The sequence below is a fragment of the Heterodontus francisci genome, chromosome 46 (assembly GCF_036365525.1).
Source record: "Heterodontus francisci isolate sHetFra1 chromosome 46, sHetFra1.hap1, whole genome shotgun sequence".
Taxonomy (NCBI): Eukaryota; Metazoa; Chordata; class Chondrichthyes; order Heterodontiformes; family Heterodontidae; genus Heterodontus; species Heterodontus francisci.
Genome location: NC_090416.1, coordinates 18,229,394 through 18,250,433, shown reverse-complemented (window position 1 = coordinate 18,250,433; position 21,040 = coordinate 18,229,394). Strand labels below are relative to the sequence as shown.

The 21,040-nt window shown below is 47.2% G+C and overlaps 1 protein-coding gene across 2 annotated transcripts in view; it reads right to left on the bottom strand.

Annotated features, from left to right (window-relative positions):
* Positions 1-12,216: 12,216 nt before the first annotated feature.
* ilf2 (interleukin enhancer binding factor 2) overlaps positions 12,217-21,040 on the bottom strand; it is a 33,588-nt gene continuing 24,764 nt past the window's right edge. For both annotated transcript variants that reach the window (XM_068022807.1, XM_068022808.1), the window contains 4 exons: positions 20,660-20,774; positions 18,167-18,257; positions 13,351-13,527; positions 12,217-12,367 (listed from right to left, as the gene is read on the bottom strand). In XM_068022807.1, coding sequence (XP_067878908.1) covers positions 13,379-13,527; positions 18,167-18,257; positions 20,660-20,774 — 355 coding nt within the window. In that variant the 3' untranslated portion in view covers positions 12,217-12,367; positions 13,351-13,378. The remainder of the gene's footprint in view (positions 12,368-13,350; positions 13,528-18,166; positions 18,258-20,659; positions 20,775-21,040) is intronic.

Genomic DNA, 21,040 nt, shown 5'->3' with positions numbered 1-21,040 from the left:
GGTCCTGTCTGTTCCCTCTGCTATCCCGCAAGAGGAACTCCAAGCCAGACTGACACCAGTCTGGGTCAGTGTGTCCCCAAGGACAGTGTTCATCCCAACCAAGTCATCCCACACACACACTCCCCTCTCCTCTCTCGCACACACTCCCCTCTCCTCTCTCACACACACTCCCCTCTCCTCTCTCACTCTCCTCCTCTCCTCTCTCACACTCTCCCTCCTCTCCTCTCTCACACTCTCCCTCCTCTCCTCTCTCACACTCTCCCTCCTCTCCTGTCACACACTCTCCCTCCTCTCCTGTCACACACACTCCCCTCTCCTCTCTCACACTCTCCCTCCTCTCCTGTCAACACACACTCCCCTCTTCCCTCTCACTCTCCTGTCACACACACACTCCCCTCTCACACTCTCCTCTCCTGTCACACACACACCCCCTCCTCCCTCTCACTCTCCTCCTCTCCTGTCACACACACATTCCCTCCTCCCTCTCACACTCTCCTCCTGTCCTGTCACAAAAACACTCCCTCTCCCCTCTTACACACTCCCCCCTCTCCTCTTCTCCTGTCACACACACACTCCCTCCCTCCTCTCAATATTCCCCTCTCCTGTCTCACACACCCTCCCTCCTCCCACACTCCCTCTCACAATCTTCCCCTCTCCTGTCTCACACACACTCTCCTCCACTCCTGTCACACACACCCTCCCTCCTCCCACTCCCACACTCCCTCTCACACTCTCCTCCTCTCCAGTCTCACACTCTCCCTCTCTCCTCTCAGACACTCCTCCTCCTGTCTCTCACACTCTCCCTCACCTCTCTTCCTCTCTCTCCACTCCTCACACACACTCCTCTCTTGTACGTCCTCTCGCTCTCCTCTGCTAACTTCAACTGATTTTCTTTTTGGAGAAGGATACGCAATGATTTGGAGGGTTTGGTGACCGGAGTTGTAATCAATCAGCGGTTTGCCCCCCGAAAGCTGGTTCCTCTCTCTTTAAATCCACTGTGGCTGTAACTCTCTTTCTCATTCCACCAGCCAAACCTTTTCAAGCACACCCCCACCTCCTGTGTGAAGCTGTTTGTTCCTCACTTACAGCAAGATGCTGCTCCCATGCAAATCATCCCCTCGGTTTTACTGCAGAAATGTCTGTAGAATTATAGTGCCTAGGTTTTAGAAATTTTCCTCTCTGGTTCAATCTCCCCGGATAATGTTGGGTTCAGTGTCACTGAACTCGCTCGACTGCGATTGCCGGGAGATGTTTGGAATGAGATGGGGAGGGGGGGAGGAAGAGACAGAGAGGGAGGTCTGAGTGACAGCATGTGGACCTTAAACGGGACTGAGCGCTTTTAACTCTTTCAGTGCCAGTGCAGACCCTCCTCTCCACACACGGCAGAGTGATTAATACAGCTTCTGAACTCCCAGAGTCTGATACAGAGAATACGGAGGTCCTGCCAACACTGAGGATTAACCCTTAAACTGCTGCCCGTCAATTACTCAACAGCCTGCATCTCGATGCCGCACCTTCACGGGCAGGAGGGTCAGCAACAGGAGGGTACAGATAGAAAGGTCACTGGCAAAAGAAGCAGAGGGGGAGCTGACAGCACGATATTATGATCGGAAATGCAGTGGCCGAAAGGACGATGGGAGATCCAATATTAACTTTCAAAAGGGAACTGGGTAAATACCTGAAAGAGAAAAAAAATTGCAGGACTGCGGGGAAAGAGCGGAGTGGGGGGGGGGGGGTGGGTGGGTGGGGACTAATTGGATAGCACTTCCAAAGGGCTAGCACAGGCACGTGGGCTGAATGGCTTCCTCCTGTTTTGTATCATTCTATGAATCTATTCTATAGTTCAACACAGATACTTCTAGAGTGTTGACTAGTCAACCAGCCTGCACTTTACTCAGGGCTTGTCCGTTTGGCCATGTGGTGCAGCCTGAGCTGCGGTTCAGGGCTGTTTCCCTCTCCTTCCCTTCCCCTCCAGAGAAAGGCAGCGAGGGGGGTTGCTCAGCGGCAGGGATTAGCCCGTTCCCACAGCTCGTTACACAACCACGAGGCCCTGCGGTCTGTCCCCCTGCCTGTGACAAAGTGTACGGTTTCCATTTGGCAGGCTATCCGACCTCCGGCGGGCACCGCAGCCCCAGTCTACCCTCGTTTTCCCCCCCCACCCCCTGCATGGTCAGGAGCGGGAGCCCTGGCCGATTTCTCATTTCCCCCTGCCCTGCCCTGCCCTGCCCAGAGAAAGTGAGAGGCCGCTTTGCAGCACCCCTAACGCTGGCCTGCGTGACGTCAGCCCAACAGGTCTGGGACGTTTAATCACCTTTCAACAACTGCAAAAATAAAATCTGCCCGATCAACCTGTGGGTGAAACACGGACCTCGATTCGCATCCAACTAATCCCTACTGCGGTGTTAACACGAGTCAGCGGGGCTTCAAATGAGGAACCTTTTTTGCAGACAATTTCACAAGCCCTTGGAGAGGATGGAGGGGAGATTTGCTGGAATGGTCGCAGGGAGGAAAGACCTCAGTCATGTGGAGAAGACTGGGGTAGATTTGTGGAGAGCTAGCATGGGCTCGATGGGCCAAACAGTCTGCTTCCGTGCAGTACCATTCTCTGACTGAGAGGTGCAATCAGCTGAGGGGCACTGCCATCTGGTGGGTCATTCTAGTACTGCCTGCCTCATTGATGAAACTCAATTTTACAGCTTTCATTCAGTTCGACGGTTGCCAATCCTCTAGGGTTGGCCTGGAAGCTCAAGGATCGGACAGTGGCTCCATCATAAGGTCAGAAGTGGGGATGTTTGCTGACGATTGCACAATGTTCAGCAGCATTTGTGACTCCTCAGATACTGAAGCAGTCCACGTCCATATGCAGCAAGACTTGGACAATATCCAGGCTTGGGCTGATAAGTGGCAAGTAACATTTGCGACACACAAATGCCAGGCAATGACCTTCTCCAACAAGAGAGAATCTAACCATCTCCCCTTGACTTTCAATGGCATTACCATCGCTGAATCCCCCACTATCAACGTCCTAGGAGTCACCATTGACCAGAAGCTGAACTGCAGTAGCCATATAAATACTGTGGCTACAAGAGCAGGTCAGAGGCCGGGAATTCTGCGGCAAGTAACTCACCTCCTGACTCCCCAAAGCCTGTCCACCATCTACAAGGCACAAGTCAGGAGTGTGATGGAATACTCTCCACTTGCCTGGATGGGTGAAGCTCCAACAACACTCAAGCTCGACACCATCCAGGACAAAGCAGCCCGCTTAATTGGCACCCCATTCACAAACATTCACTCCCTCCACCACCAACACACAGTGGCAGCAGTGTGTACCATCTACAAGATGCACTGCAGCAACGCACCAAGGCTCCTTCGACAGCACTTTCCAAACCCACGACCTCTACCAACTAGAAGGTCAGGCAGCAAGTTCTCCTCCAAGCCACACACCATCCTGACTTGTGTGCTCAATCTTTACAAACCGCTGTTTAGACCTCGTCCGGAGGTCACCGCACTTTAGGGTGCAGAGACTTACTAGAATGGTACCAGGGATGAGTGCCTTCAGTTACAGGGAAAGACTGGAGAAGTTGGAATTGTCTCCTTCCAATGCACTGAGGCATTCAAAAACGTACTGTAAATCAGGAGAAACTGATTTCACAGGCAGGGGTGTCAGTAACCAGAGACTTAATATCATTGGCAAAAAAAACCAGAGGGGCGATAAGGAGACTTTTTTCTTCCCCTCAGTGAAGTATTGAGATTTGGAATACACTGCTTGAAAGTGCCATGTAAGCAGATACAATAAGGAATTTCAAAAGGGAACTGGATCAATACTTGGTCATTGGATTGCAGGGAAAGATAATGAGATAGCTCTTTCAAAGAGCCGGCACAGGGGCAATGGGCCAAATGGCCTCCCTCTGTGCTGGAAGCCTCTGATTCCTGGTCTATATAATGCAGTTCTTCATAGGGATTTTTTTTTCGACGAAAAGTTACAGTACAATCCTCGTGATCTTTCCTGTGCTTCCAGATCTCTGAGTTGAAGACAGAACGATCTGTTTGTCACAGCCACTGCAGAGTGATCCATTTGCGACTGAATGTGCCGTACACGGTCTGGGACACGGAACCAGGTATCCGCGGAATGCAACTGGTTGGGGCTCCAGCTTGCAGATTATGGAGGCCCTGACTGATTTTTCCTGCAGCTTTACCCGTGTACGTTTGGAGGGAATGTTTGGAGGGAATTCCCCACTTTTACCTGCGTTTATTCTTCCCACTCTTACAGATCAAAAATGCCGAAGACTCTCCTGCTTGCTCAGGCAGCTAAGGCAAATAAAGATCTGTAAGGCCCGATGTTCAACCCCCCCCAGCCTGCACTGAGTTAGTTGCTCTCAAGCAGGCAACAACTTTCATTGATATAGCATCCTTAGCATTATCAGGCAAATTGACACCGAGCCGCACAAGGAGATATTAGGACAGGTGACCAAAAGCTCGGTCAAAGAGGTAGGTTTTAAGGGAGCGTCTGCAGGGTGGAGAAAGAACCTGACAGGTTTAGAGAAGGAATTCCAGAGCTTAGGGCCCCAGGCAGCTGAAGGCACGGCTGCCAATGGTGCAGCAATGGGAATCGGGGATGCACATGAGGCTGGAATTGGAGGAGCGCAGAGATTGCAAAGGGTTGTAGGGATGTGGGGTGAAGCCAAAGAGGGATGTTGAACCAGAGTTTTAAATTCGATGTATTTCTGGACTGGGAGTCCACGCAGATCAGCGAGAACTTCTTAAAATGAGTAGTGGCAGTTGTTCAAATCTACCTCTCTGGGTTTATTTATTTAGAGATACAGCACTGAAACAGGCCTTTCAGCCCACCGGGTCTGTGCCGACCATCAACCACCCATTTATACTTCTTCTTTGGCCTCCTTATCTCGAGAGACAATGAATAAGCGCCTGGAGGTGGTCAGTGGTTTGTGAAGCAGTGCCTGGAGTGGCTATAAAGGCCAATTCTAGAGTGACAGGCTCTTCCACAGGTGCTGCAGAGAAATTTGTTTGTCAGGGCTGTTACACAGTTGGCTCTCCCCTTGCGCCTCAGTCTTTTTTCCTTTTTCCTGCCAACTACTAAGTCTCTTCGACTTGCCACACTTTAGCCCCGCCTTTATGGCTGCCCACCAGCTCTGGCGGACGCTGGCAACTGACTCCCACGACTTGTTATCAATGTCACAGGATTTCATGTCACGTTTGCAGACGTCTTTAAAGCGGAGACATGGACGGCCGGTGGGTCTGATACCAGTGGCAAGCTCGCTGTACAATGTGTCTTTGGGGATCCTGCCATCTTCCATGCTGCTCACATGGCCAAGCCATCTCAAGCACCGCTGACTCAATAGTGTGTATAAGCAGGGGATGTTGGCTGCCTCGAGGGCTTCGTGTTGGAGATACAGTCCTGTCACCTAATACCAAGGATTCTCCGGAGGCAGCGAAGATGGAATGAATTGAGACGTCGCTCTTGGCTGACATACGTTGTCCAGGCCTTGCTGCCATAGAGCAAGGTACTGAGGACACAGGTTTGATACACTCGGACTTTTGTGTTCCGTGTCAGTGCGCCATTTTCCCACACTCTCTTGGCCAGTCTGGACATAGCAGTGGAAGCCTTTCCCATGCGCTTGTTGATTTCTGCATCTAGAGACAGGTTACTGGTGATAGTTGAGCCTGGGTAGGTGAACTCTTGAACCACTTCCAGAGTGCGGTCGCCAATATTGATGGATGGAGCATTTCTGACGTCCTGCCCCATGATGTTCGTTTTCTTGAGGCTGATGGTTAGGCAAAATTCATTGCAGGCAGCCGCAAACCTGTCGATGAGACTCTGCAGGCACTCTTCAGTGTGAGATGTTAAAGCAGCATCGTCAGCAAAGAGGAGTTCCCTGATGAGGACTTTCCGTACTTTGGACTTCGCTCTTGGACGGGCAAGGTTGAACAACCTGCCCCATGATCTTGTGTGGAGGAAAATTCCTTCTTCAGAGGACTTGAACGCATGTGAAAGCAGCAGGGAGAAGAAAATCCCAAAAAGTGTGGGTGCGAGAACACAGCCCTGTTTCACGCCACTTAGGATAGGAAAGGGCTCTGATGAGGAGCCACCATGTTGAATTGTGCCTTTCATATTGTCATGGAATGAGGTGATGATGCTTAGTTGCTTTGGTGGGCATCCAATCTTTTCTAGTAGTCTGAAGAGACTACGTCTGCTGATGAGGTCAAAGGCTTTGGTGAGATCAATGAAAGCAATGTAGAGGGGCATCTGTTGTTCACGACATTTCTCTTGCATCTGACGAAAGGAGAACAGAATGTCAACGGTCGATCTCTCTGCACGAAAGCCACACTGTGCCTCAGGGTAGACGCGCTCGGCCAGCTTCTGGAGCCTGTTTAGAGCGACTCAAGCAAAGACTTTCCCCACTATGCTGAGCAGGGAAATATTCCACGGTAGTTGTTGCAGTCACCGCGGTCACCTTTGTTTTTATGGAGGGTGATGATATTGGCATCGTGCATATCCTGGGGTACTGCTCCCTCGTCCCAGCACAGGCATAGCAGTTCTAGAGATGTGGAATTCATATTTTCCAACAACTCTCTCTGTAAAACGCACATAGATTGAGGGGTGATCTGACTGAAGTGTTTTTCAAAAATAAAATTCAACAGAGTAGATATGGAGAAACATTTCTCTGGAGAAAACAAGACTAAGGGGACATCATAAAATTAGCGCTAGGCCCTTCAATGGGAGTTGCTGAGTTTTAATGCTGGGCCCCTCTCGCTATCTCACAAGAGGTACTGTACCATTACATTCACATCCAGGCTTAACACTGGAGTGACGGAGCAGACTTAATTCTTTCAAGGTCAGGGCAATGTATACCTTGTGCACAAAATACTATCTGTACACTTCTCTCCTGTTGCCTTCTTCGCAGCTCTCCCTGCGTCTGTGGCCTTCTCAGGTTGTCTCTCGCTGTTATTGGGACAAGTCAGGATCAGCGATAAATGAGACTTCACCTGCGGGTCAACCTATGATGCAGCCCATGGGCGGGTGGTCTGCCAACACCCTCGGGCTCATGCCCGAAGAATGGCCACTTGGAGGAGGTTCGAGTGTCACAGCTGTTTCCGGTCATGCCTTTTTGTCGAATTGACAAGCAGAATTTGACTTATTCGGTCACTGTAAATTGGTTGATTGATACATTACAGAAAAGCGCCTGTCCCCAAGTGAGACAGCCTAACTCAGGATCTACTGAGCTGACCTACAGGTGATGCCTTTTAGCCATTGGGCCACAAGTGGGGAGCTTCCTCTCATTTAAACAAAAAGAGGGACTGCAGCAAGCAACAGCACAGGATTTAAAAAATTCTTTCATGGGTTGTGGGTGTCACTGGCCAGGACAGCATTTATTGCCCATCCCTAACTGCCCTTGAGATGGTGGTGAGCTGCCTTCTTGAACCACTGCAGTCCATGTGGTGTAGGTACACCCACAGTGCTGTTAGGGAGGGAGTTCCAGGATTTTGACCCAGTGACAGTAAAAGAACGGCGATATAGTTCCAAGTCAGGATAGAGTGTTCCCATGCATCTGCTGTCCTTGTCCTTCTAGGTGGAAGAGTTTGGAAGGTGCTGTTGAAGGTGATGTGACTAATTGCTGCAGTGCATCTTGCATATGTTATACACTGCTGCCACTGTGGAGGGAGTGAATACTGAAGGTGGTAGATGGGGTGGCGATCAGCAGGCTGCTTTGTCCTGGTTGGTGTCGAGCTTCCCGAGTGTTGTTGGAGTCAAACTCATCCAGGCAAGTGGAGAGTATTCCATCACATTCCTGACTTGTGCCTTGGAGATGGTGGCCAGGCTTTGGGGAGTCATGACATGAGTTACTCGCCGCAGGATTTCCCAGCCTCTGACCTGCTCTTGTAGCCACAGGATTTACGTGGCTGGTCCAGGTCAGCTTCTGGCACTTGTGTGGTACAAATGTTACTTGCCACTTATCAGCCTTAATCTTATCCAGGTCTTGCTGTATTGGACATGGACTGCTTCCGTTCCTGAGTTGTGAATGGTGCTGAATGTCACATAATCACTGAAGATCCCCTCTTCTGATGGAAGGAAGGTCACTGATGAAGCAGCTGAAGATGGTTAGGCCCAGGACACTATCCTGAGGAACTCCTGCAGTGATGTCCTGGAGCTGAGATGATTGGCATCCAACAACCACAACCATCTTCCTTTGCGCTAGGTATGACTCCACCCAACTGAGTTTCCCCCCCCCCCCCACCAATTCCCATTGACTTCAGTTTGGCTAGGGCTCGTTTATTCCAGATTGGGTCAAATTCTACCTTGACATCAAGGGCAATCACTCTCACCTCACGAGTTCAGCTCTTTTGTCGATGTTTGGACCAATGGCTGTAACTTGGTCCAGAGCCAAGTGGCCCTGCCGGAACACAAACTGAGCAGGTTACTGCTGTTTAAGTGCCACTTGATAGCAGTGTCGATGACACCTTCCATCACTTTGCTGATGATCAAGAGTAGGTTGATGGGACAGAAATTGGCAAGATTGGATTTATCCTGCTTTTTGTGGATAGGACATACCTGGGGAATTTTCTACATTAGGGGATAGATTCCAATGTTGTAGCTATACTGGAACAGCTTGGCTAGGGGCACGGCTAGTTTTTTGAAACCCATTCGGGGGATTGTGGGCTTCACTGTTTAAGACAGCATTTATTACCCATCCGTAATTGCCCTGGAGATGGTGGTGGTGAGCTGCCTTCTTGAACCTTTGCAGTCCTTGGGGTGTAGATACACCCACAATGCTGTTAGGGAAGTTGCAGGATTTTCACCCAGTGACAATGAAGGAATGGCGATATAGTTCCAAGTCAGGATGGTGTGTGACTCGGAGGGGAACTTGCAGGTGGTGGTGTTGCTATGCATCTGCTGCTCTTGTCCTTCTAGATGGTAGAGGTCACGGGTTTGGAAGGCGCTGTGGAAGAAGCCTTGACGTGTTGCTGCAGTTCATCTCGTAGATGGTACACACTGCTGCCATTGTGCGTCAGTGGTGGAGTGAATGTCGAAGGTGGTGGACCAAATGCCAATCAAGCGGGCTGCTTTGTCCTGGAGGGTGTTGAGCTTCTTCAGTGTTTTGGAGCTACACCCATCCAGGCAAGTGGAGAGTATTCAGTCACACGTCAGATGTGTGAGTTGGAGCTGGTGGATAGGACGCGAGTTACTAGCTGCAGAATGCCCAGTCTCTGACACGCGCTTGTAGCCACAGCATTTATGCAGCTGGTCCAGTTCAGTTCCTGAAAGGAGCGAGAGGGGGGGGGGGGGGGGGGGGGGGGGGGAGAAAAGGACACAGGCAGAGGGAGGGCAGGACCGAGGGAGAGAGATTGATTGACTTCTTATGCAAGCAAAAATAATGCCAGATATGTCACTAAACTAGTGTTCAATACAATAAGACAGCAAGTCAATAAGTTAAGTCTTCTCAGCTTCTTTACAAAAATACACATTTGATGTTTTTATTAGTAAGAAATCTTTAATGCCTTTGTCTCTCGAAATTTTCTCAGCGGCACCCCCCCCCCCCCCACACCGAGCAAAAATCATAATGCGGCTTTCCGCCCGAAAAGGTTGGACAACCCTGGGTTAGAGGGAGGCGGATAAAATTCATCATATCAAAGTCAGAGAACATTTCTTCTTTGACGCTGCATTTATAGCCTTCAAACTTCAGTGAAAAATCCGTCCAGGAATAAATGCATATCTAAATCTTTGGAATTAAGTGGCTTAACTGATTGTTTTCGACACAGCAGGGAAAATGACATGCATTTTCATTGTGCTTCAGACATTTCAAAGTGCTTTATTTTGAGGTACAGAAACCAAGTGGATATTGAGAAGCAGGAGCAAGAACCTGAGGGGTTGAGGCCAGAGGAAGATTCTAAAAACAGAGTGCAAAGGTGGAGGGAAAGTGTGTTCCAGAGGCCTTTAATACTCCAAGTGCATAACCTTCAGAAACTGGGCGTGATACCTTCCATGGTCGAATAGCCGGTGGATATTCGCTGCCTGAGGCAGACATGACAGATGGGTCAAGTACTGGAGTACAGTTGATGAACATGGAGGGGTAACAGCACAGACCAGCACCTTCGAGCAAAGAAAAAGCACTAGATACTGAGGGGCTATTTCCCCTTGGCTAGAGTGTCTAGAACTCGGGAACATCGTCTCAGGATAAGGGAATCGGCCATTTAGGACGGAGGTGAGGAGAAATTTATTCACTCAGAAGATTGTGGATCTTTGGAATTCTCTACCCCAGAGAGCAGTGGATGCTCAGTCATTGAGTATATTCAAGACAGGGGTAGATAGATTTTTGCATACTCAGGGAATTAAGGAATATGGAGATAGGGCAGGAAAGTGGAGTTGAGGGAGATGGTTGGCCATTATCTTACTGAATGGCGGAGCAGGCTCCAGAGGCTGTCTGGACTACTCCAGCTCCTGTTTATGATCTTATGTCATGCAAGGTCTTGGTACTTCTTTTTCCCAGCAGGGAGCAGGACACAGCAGCATTGTCTAGCATGTACCAACCCTCCCAAGGGACTAAAACTGCTTGTTGAAGGAAACTGGGACAAGATAAACAAGTTTTTTTTTCAGTGGATTGAACAGAGGCTATTGATACTGAAGGAACATTTAAAAAACATTGCTCACCCTCCAGAAGAAAATAATCACACTGGCAAAACTTTACAGAAAACATCTGCTTCAGCGCACAATTCCTGAGCTGTGGTAACTTGGGAATAACTATTTTCCAGGGTTTTTTGGCTCTGCCAATCTCACCTCCTCCTCAGGCAACACTGGGAACCACAGACACAAACACACATTGTAACTCTACAAATTTCACTTCTCGTTTTCTAAGATCCTATTAACGTCTTGATTAGATTCCAATCTGTAACTCACTCCCGGGTATCTGTTATTCTATATATAAACCACCCGAACCCCTCGATTAGATTCCAGTCTGTAACTCACTCCCGGGTATCTGTTATTCTATATATAAACCATCTGAACCCCTCGATTAGATTCCAGTCTGTAACTCACTCCCGGGTATCTGCTATTCTATATATAAACCATCTGAACCCCTCGATTAGATTCCAGTCTGTAACTCACTCCCGGGTATCTGCTATTCTATATATAAACCACCCGAACTCCTCGATTAGATTCCAGTCTGTAACTCACTCCCGGGTATCTGCTATTCTATATATAAACCACCCGAACTCCTCGATTAGATTCCAGTCTGTAACTCACTCCCGGGTATCTGTTATTCTATATATAAACCATCTGAACCCCTCGATTAGATTCCAGTCTGTAACTCACTCCCGGGTATCTGCTATTCTATATATAAAGCACCCGAACTCCTCGATTAGATTCCAGTCTGTAACTCACTCCCGGGTATCTGTTATTCTACATATAAACCAAACCGAACCCCTCGATTAGATTCCAGTCTGTAACTCACTCCCGGGTATCTGTTATTCTATATATAAACCCCCCGAACCCCTCGATTAGATTCCAGTCTGTAACTCACTCCCGGGTATCTGTTATTCTATATATAAACCATCTGAACCCCTCGATTAGATTCCAGTCTGTAACTCACTCCCGGGTATCTGCTATTCTATATATAAAGCACCCGAACTCCTCGATTAGATTCCAGTCTGTAACTCACTCCCGGGTATCTGTTATTCTACATATAAACCAAACCGAACCCCTCGATTAGATTCCAGTCTGTAACTCACTCCAGAGTATCTGTTATTCTATATATAAAGCACCCCGAACCCCTCGATTAGATTCCAGTCTGTAACTCACTCCCGGGTATCTGTTATTCTCTATATAAAGCACCCCGAACCCCTCGATTAGATTCCAGTCTGTAACTCACTCCCGGGTATCTGTTATTCTCTATATAAAGCACCCCGAACCCCTCGATTAGATTCCAATCTGTAACTCACACCCGGATATTTGGTGATCTGCAGCATCAGACTGGCCAACCTTTCAAAGCTCTTCTTACAACCCCTGAAATTATATTCTCAGTGGGGCAGTTTTTAAAAAGTATGCATGCTGGTACACTTACCAATATTCTCAGTGTAATAAGTAAAGTGTGCAAGAACGTTGAAGTGTCAAGTCACAAAGATCTCATACGTTACATCATTCTGCCACTCAAAGTTAAAAAACCATCTGGCATTTCATTTCATCAACTGACCAGAAAATGGAAATAACAAAAAAAAACACTTTATTGCAATTCGAATCAACTACAAAAGGAACACAACAAACAGGGTATAGGTTCAGGACAGCAGACTGTAGTTGGTCCAGCGGTAAGGCTGAAGTGTGTGTTGTCAGAGTGTTGCTCAGTCACAGGGCACTGACCTGTAAAAGAGGGGGAAGGAGCAAAATAAGGGGAGGGAGAAAGAAAAACTTTAGTTTAAGTCTCTGTGTTGGCGGGGAGGATTGAACTCCAAATACGACTCTGAGGTTTCATAGGACACAATATTCATCAACAGAAACAAACCTCACCTCAGGAGAAGCAGCCAGCAGAGTAAAGGAAGACCGCATATGTATGCTGCACCTCATCACAGCTCTCGGATGAGTTAAAGCATTTCACTTACAGAGCATCACTTTGAAATGCAGAGGGTTATAGAGGCAGATGCAACACTGTTTTTCCGCACAGCACAATCCCATGAAGAATAATGAGATTGAATGGCAACTAATTTGCTTTTGTTGGTGTTGCTTGAGGGAGGAATGCTAGCCCAGGGCCCTGGGAGAATTTCCCGCTTGTCCAACAGTCCAATAGTTTGAAGTACAGCACTATTGACAATGCAGCACTCCCTCAGTATTGCACTGTGAACACAACACAGGTCAACACCAATCATAGGGAAGGAAGGTATTCTTTTATGTAAGCAATAGATGCACCTACCAACCAACAGAAATAGTCTGCGGGGAGTCAACAAGTACAGGAAAAACAACAAATTCTTAACTTAGGCACAGATGACCAGAAATACAAATGATCTCATGGACTCACTAAAATCCCCTGGGACCTCCCCTTCCACCCCCATTTGAAAAACAATGAGTTAAACTCAGTTGCTCTGACCTCTTGGCCGTGGATCATTTTGAACTTATAGCCTGTTACAGCTCACAGTCACATTTTACATTTCGATACAAACATCGGCACAGAAAGAGTAATGTGGCTTGGGCTGAACCTGCAGAGAGCATGTTGATCTGGATACAATGAGAGTGACATACTGGTGGGTACAGGTCTGTCACTTGTGGTAGGGGCAGTTTGAGGATAAACTGAAGGCATTTTTCAGCAAGATGGTACCAACACCAAATAGATTGTATGCGATTGCACATACCACTAAATAATTGTCTCAAGAGAGTCCTTCACTCTGTGGTCTCCATATTCTCTTCCTCTTCCTCTGCTCCTTCTGTGGCCTCCTCCTCTCCCTCCTTCTTCTCAGGAGGCTTCTCGTAAGCCTTCTCCGAGGGCGTCACTATCACTCCGTCCCAAGTGGACATTTCAACAGCTAGACCTGGCAAGCAAAGCAAATGATCATTGTTTTAATGCATCACCTCAGGTGCCCGGTCATCCAGATTAATCCTCAAACACGGGTGGGACTAGTGTCTCTGCCCAACTACCAAACGAGACACACTCAAGGTCATAATCACTGCTGGGAATAACAGTGAAAGGAAACAATGTCCAAGCTCCAACTAACCCAGCTGAGTTCGTTCCCCTCAACATGGCTCCATTACTTCCCCTAGGAGACTATTTCAAACCTTCAGAGCCTCGTAGATAGTTCTGTAAGATTTTTTTTTTTACATGTACTTGTTACTAATTTAGGTTACATGCCCTGCTAGCTCGACAGACCTTGAAGTGATATTCTGGGCTGACCTTCCTCTGTGGACTGCTTAATATTTAATGCACCTCCATGAGGTGCTTCCTGCCCTCTTAACCTTCTCACTAAATGACAGAACCTGATTTGCTCTAATCTTGCCGCACTGCTCAATCCCTTCACAGCTGGAATCAGTCCTGCTGCTCTTCTCCATTACATTTCCGAGGCCTTTGCTTGCAAGTTCACGAGCGTCAGGTTTACCCACAACCCAGGGGTCTGCAAACTGAGCTCCATGGCCTCGGAGGAGTTCGGCAGCGTTAACCTGACAAATGGCCTCAGCACCAGGACTCCTTACTGATCAGTGACTCAGGCTGGAAAGAGCACGTGACTACCAAGTAGAGTTTGCTTACTCCCTCACCTCCAAGATCCACTTGGACAGCCTCAGTGCCTATATTCCTCCTCGAAGAATGGTCATTTGGGTGAAGTACCCAATACCATAGAATAGTATAGTAGGCAGCTGGGGAGAGAGGTCCGTGTACCAGCTGGGGGGGGGGGGGGGGCGGTGGAAGGGAGAGACAGCGGGAGAGGGAGAACAGTCAAGAGGTTGTGGTTCACATTAGCACCAACGACAGAGGTAGAAAAAGGGATGAGGTCCTGCAACAAGAATTTAGGGAAATAAGTCGCAGAATAAAAAGCAGGACCTCAAAGGTTGTAATTGTTGGATTACTCCTGGTGCCATGTGCTAGGGAGTATAGGAATAGGAAGATACAGCAGATGAATGCATGGCTGAAGAGATGGTGCAGGAGGGAGGGCTTTAGTTTCCTGGATCACTGGGTCTGTTTTTGGCGAAGGCAGGAACTGTACAAGTTGGATGTGTTGCAACTGAACTGCAACAGGACCAACATTCTTGCAGGGAGGTTTGCTAGGGCTGTTGTGGTGGTGGTGGGGGTGTTTAAATTAATTTTGCAAGGAGACGGAATACAGAGTGGAGGTACAGTCGGGGGTAATGCACAGCCAAATACAGAAGAGAAACTGTCAGTCTGGAAGGCAGAGCAAATATAAATCTGTCAAGGCACAAGCGAATAATGCAAGCCTGGATTGCATATATTTTAACGCAAGGAGTCTTACAAGTAAGGACATTATTGTCACATCAACATAGCTGAGGGAAGGGCAGGACTGGCAAATCAATATTCCAGGGTAGAGAATTTTCAGGTGTGACGGGGAAAGGAGTGGGGGGGGGGGGGGGAGGGTGCGGAGGGGTGTAAAAGAGGAGGTGGCATTGCACTATTGATCAAAGAGTCAATTACTGCAGTAAGGAGGGATGATATCTTAGAAGGTTCCTCAAATGAGGCCGTATGGGGAGAATTTAAAAACAAAAAGGGGGCAATTACTTTGCTGGGAGTGCACTCCAGGCCTCCAAACAGTCAGGGAGAGATAGAGATACGTAGGTAAATCTCGGAGAGGTGTAAAAATAATAGGGTAATATTAGTAGGGGATTTCAGCTTCCCCAAAATTAACTGGGATAGTCTGAGCGAAAAAAGGCTTAAAAGGGGTGGAATTCTTGAAGTGAATCCAGGAGAGCTTTTTGAGCTAGCACGCAAAAAGTCCTACAAGCGAAAGGGCAGTACTGGACCTAATCTTAGGGAATGAATCTGGACAAGTGGTAGAAGTGTCAGTGGGGGAGCGTTTCAGGGATAGTGACCATAACTCTAAGATTTAAGGTAGTTATGGAAAAGGACAAAGATGGACCAGAAATAAAGGTACTGAATTGGGGGAAGATCGATTTCAATATGATACTTTTCGGAAAGTCTACATCAGACCAGTGCGACTCATTCAAAAAGGAAATCATGAGAGTTCAGGGCCAGCATATTCCCGTAAGGGTGAAGGGTGGGACTAACAAGTCCAGGGAATCCTAGATGTCAAGGGATTATAGAGGATTGGATAAGGTAAAAAAAAAAAAGGCTTATGGCAGATTCAGAGGGCTGGAAACAGCAGAGGCCCTAGAGGAGTATAGAAAACGTAGGGGCGTACTTAAAAAAGTAATTAGGAGAGCGAAAAGGAGGCATGAAAAAACACTGGCGGGCAAGATAAAGGAAAATCCCAAGGTGTTTTATAAGTATATTAAAGGCAAGAGGGTAACCAGGGAAAGAATAGGGCCCATTAAGGACCAAAGTGGCAATCTGTTTGTGGAGCCGGAGGACGTGGATGAGGTTTTAAATGATTACTTTTTATCTGTGTTCACTATGGAGAAGGACGATGTAGGTGTCGCAATCAGGAGGGGGATTGAGATATACTTGAATAAATTAGCACCGAAAGAGAGGAGGTATTAGCGGTTTTAGCGGGCTTAACAGTGGATAAATTCCCAGGCCCAGATGAGATGTATCCCAGGCTGTTATGTGAGGCAAGGGAGGAGATTTCAGGGGCTCTGACACAAATTTTCAAATCCTGTCTGGCCACAGGAGAGGTGCCAGAGGACTGGAGGATGGCAAATGTGGTACCATTATTCAAGAAGGGTAGCAGAGATAAACCAGGTAATTACAGGCCAGTCAGTCTAACATCAGTGGCAGGGAAACTACTGGAAAAAATTCTGAGAGACAGGATTAATCTCCACTTGGAGAGGGAGGGATTAATCGAGGATAGTCAGCATGGCTTTGTCAGGGGGAGATCATGTCCAACAAATTTGATTGAATTTTTCGAGGAGGTGACTAGTTGTGTAGATGAGGGTAAAACAGTTGATGTAGTCTATATGGACTTCAGTAAGGCTTTTAATGAAGTCCCGCATGGGAGACTGGTCAAGGTAAGAGCCCATGGGATCCAGGGCAATTTAGCAAATTGGATCCAAAATTGGCTTAGTGACAGGAGGCAGAGGGTAATGGTCGAGGGTTGTTTTTGCTGTTGGAAACCTGTGACCAGTGGTGTACCGCAGGTGGTTCGGAAGGCATATGGGATACTTTCCTATATTAGCCGAGGCATAGAATACAAGATCAGGGAGGTTTATGATGGAGCTGTATAAAACGCTAGTTAGACCACAGCTGGACTACTGTGTACAGTTCTGGTCGCCACACTATAGGACGGATGTGATTGCACTGGAGAGGGTGCAGAGGAGATTCACCAGGATGTTGCTTGGACTGGAGAATTTCAGCTATGAAGAGAGACTGGAAAGGCTAGGGTTGTTTTCCTTAGAGCAGAGAAGGTTGAGGGGGGATCTGATTGAAGGATACAAAATTATGAGGGGCATTGATAGGATAGATAGGAAGAAACTTTTTCCCTTAGCCAGGGGGCATAGATTTAGGGTAAGGGGCAGGAGGTTCAGAGGGGATTTGAGGAAAACTTTTTTTTACCCAGAGGGTGGTTGGAATCTGAAACACACTGCCTGATGGGGTGGTAGAGGCAGGAACCCTCACGTTTAAGATGTATTTAGATGAGCACTCGAAACGCTATAGCATACAAGGATACGGGCCAAGTGCTGGAAAATGGGATGAGGATAGTTAGGTGCTTGATGGCCGGCACGGACATGATGGGCTGAAGGGCCTGTTTCTGTGCTGTATAACTCTATCTCTTGTACTGTTGTCCAAAAGGAGGAAAGTATAAACTCATTGGAATTTATCGCCTTTGCTCTAGAACTACATAAATCCAAAATATTTTTATGTTTCTGCTATAAATTAGCACATCAGACAAAGCACAACACTGTGTGTTCAATGTGCACAATACAACAGCTCATCAAAGCAGCACTACTGCTTTCCTCAGTGACGTCAGTGTTTTAGAAAAGTTACACTAAAAGAAGAGAAACTAACCTTCCACTGCACTTTGCTGATGTTTGGAATTACAACTGCTGATGTTTGTGATGGGGGAGAAGATGCCAAGTGACCCAGAAGACGCACAAGAGGTTTCCCCCTCCTCCCCAAAGATTCTTGCAGTTTGTAGTTATTCCATCGCGCTCTGGTGCCAAGTGATCATCCTTCATGAGCGGAGGCTCAACTGACTATGAGGATGTCACAAACCAGCCTGATTCCTTCTTCACTTGATGCCCACAGGCATATACTTTTAAACATAGGCCACTAGGACCAGGAGCAGGAAACCCAGCTGGTATTTCCTCCCCGCCCCTCCCCCCCTTAACCTAACGGAGGCCAGTTATCACCGCCCCTGCTGATATAACGTTACCCTGGGATTCAAAGCTGACATCTTCTATCAGCAGGAATTGCTTTTTCTTAAGCAGTCAATTATCGCAGCATGTCTAGTAGCAGAGGTTTTGTAGATAAATGCATTAGATTCTTGGAAAACGGTGTGGGGAGTAGGAAAAGAGGAAATGATGTAAAATAGTAATGTGGATCAGACTTACTGCTGGCGTCTCCTTCTAGTCCCAGGATTTTCCTGTACCCTCCATGCGAGAGGATGCGGACCAGAGTCTGCGCTGTGAAACACACCATGTCCTAGGACAAGAAACAAGATTTTCAGTGCATTTTAGTTGGTCAAGAGGAAAACGGAAAAAGAACATGCATTTATATGGCATCTTTCAGGTCGTCAGGACGTCCTGAAGGGCTTTTTTGAAATTTGCTCACTGTTGTTAAGTAGGAAGGATAACAGCCAATTTACACATAGCAACTGCAGTGAGATAAACAGTAAATCTGTTTTATTCAGAGATGTGGTTTGAAGGATACATGTTGACCAGGACACCAGGAATACTGCAAATGATCTGCAAATAAATCTTTTACGTCCACCCGAGGGCAGACAGGATCTCGGTCTGACATCTATCTGAACAATGGTACTTCGGAGAGTACAGTGCTCCCTCAGTACTGCACCTAAGCATCAGCCTGGATCATGTGCTCATGTTTCTGGAGTAGGGCTTGAATGCATGACATTCAAGCTCAGTGACAAGTGTGCTACCGTTTAGCCAAGGGCGTTAGCTTGACTACAAGAGTGAAATGGATTCAAACATCAGAGGAGACATGTCTAGAAAACAAGGATGTTAGGACTTGAGAGGAGAAGCCACAGGTTTACCTAGAAGAGCCCCCGAAACAGAGTAAATGGGTTCAGAATATAACTGGGTGCATTTCTGGAGAGCTGGAGAGGACCCCACTGCATACTTCTCTGCAGTCAGTGTGGATGAGCAGAGACCTTGGTGTCCATATACACAAATCCTTAAAGGTGGCAGGGCAGGTTAAGGTAGTTAAAAAGGCATATGGGTTACTTGGGTTTATAAATAGAGGAATAGAATATAAAATCAAGGAGATCATGCTAGAACTTTATAAATCATTGGTTGAGCCTCAGCTAGAGTATTTTGGACAATTTTCAGCACCACACTTCAGAAAAGATGTAAAAGCCTTAGAAGGGATACAGAATAGGATGTTACCAGAGATTTTATGGAGAGAATGGAATAGTTAAGACAGTTTTCCTTGGAACAGAGGTGACCTAACAAAGGTTCCTAAGGTTTTTATTCATTCATGTGAGTCATGATTGGTGAACAGTGAACATCCTACTTCTGACCTTACGATGGAGGGAAGGTCATTGATGAAGCAGCCGAAGATGGTTGGGCCCAGGACATGACCCTGAGGAACTCCTGCAGTGATGTCCTGGGACTGAGATGATTGACCTCCAACAACTACAACCATCTTCCTTTGTGCTAGGTATGACTCCAACCAGTGGAGAGTTTTCCCCTGATTCCCAATGAATCCAGTTTTGCTCAGGCCCTTTGATGCCATACTCGGTCAAATGCTGCCTTGATGTCAAGGGCAGTCACTCTCACCTCACCTCTTGAGTTCAGCTCCTTTGGCCATGTTTGGACCAAGACTGTAATGAGGTCAGGAGCTGAGTGGCTCTGGTGGAACCCAAACTGAGCGTCAGTTAACACATTATTGCTGAGCAAGTGCCGCTTGATAGCAGCCCCTTCCATCGCTTTGCTGATGATCGACAGTAGACTTATAGGACCGTTCTTGACCGGGTTGGATTTGTCCAGCTTTTTGTGGACAGGACATACCCGGACAATTTTCAACATTTGCGGTTAGATGCCAGTGTTGCAGCTGTACTGGAAACAGCTTGTTAAGAAAAAAAACTATTCTCTCCAGCAAGTGGGTCCATAACCCGAGGTCACAGATTTAAACCCATTGGCAAGGATCTACAGCGGAGACGAGAAAAAATATTTTCACTCAGATTGTTGGGATCCCGCGCACACTACCTGAATAGGCAGTGAAAACTGAATCCATAAATAGGGAGTTGGACAGGTAGTTGAGGATGAATAACTTACAGGGTTATAGACAAAAATCAAGGATGTGGAACTAAGCAAGACTGTCCTTTCAAAGGGACAGCAGAGACACAACAGGCCAAATGGCCTCCTTCTGTGCTGTCAGCTTCTATGATTCAATATGGGGGTGGGGTGAGTGGTAGGAGAGGAAAATTCCTCCACATACTAGATGTAGCTAAGTCAGAAACAGTTAGAAGGATGATATTTAAAAGTGCTGGGCCTAATGACTCTATGACACTAATGGACTTTGCCTCTTTTTTGAAAATTCATGACTGAAGAATGTAAGATCTTGTATACTAGAGACTGATTCCTCTCCGAATATGAAGACTTCTAATAATGGAGTGGCTTTTTACACCTCTCTCACCTTGTTGGGACACGGCACCACAGATGATGTATCGTTCAAAGACTAATTTTCATGGGTGAACCAGAACAATAAGCAACTGCAGGATATTTAACCACAGGGAACATTGGCTCAAGTCCAATCAAACAGGGGCTATGGCACATTTCAAGGTTCAACAGGCTCATAACTTGGGAAGCAAACAGCCAGAGTCCGTATTCTCTGGAGAAGGAAGAAGGTCAAAGGAAGATCCTTACCTGTTGCTCAAGTGTCATCACAGTATGCACTCTGAAGTTTCCACTTTCACAAGGATCTGTAATTCCGACTGATCCAGGCAAGAACAAACCGGCTGCAAGGAGCTGTAGGCAGCGCCTGTAACAAAACCAAGCATCAAATCTTTAGCCCAATTTCTCCCCACACCAAAATAATCCATGTCTCAAGCTGAGAGGTCTCTCAGACCGGAGAGATTCAGACCAATTCTAGCCAGTACCAAATGAACAAACAAGTCCCTGAGAACTCTCACTCCCCCTCAACCTATTCCACTACAATCTTCCCCCACCCTCACTTCACTCCTTCAGCATCCAACCTTTCATCAATTATTCTAACACATCACAATCTTGCTCTTTTCCAAGAATTTT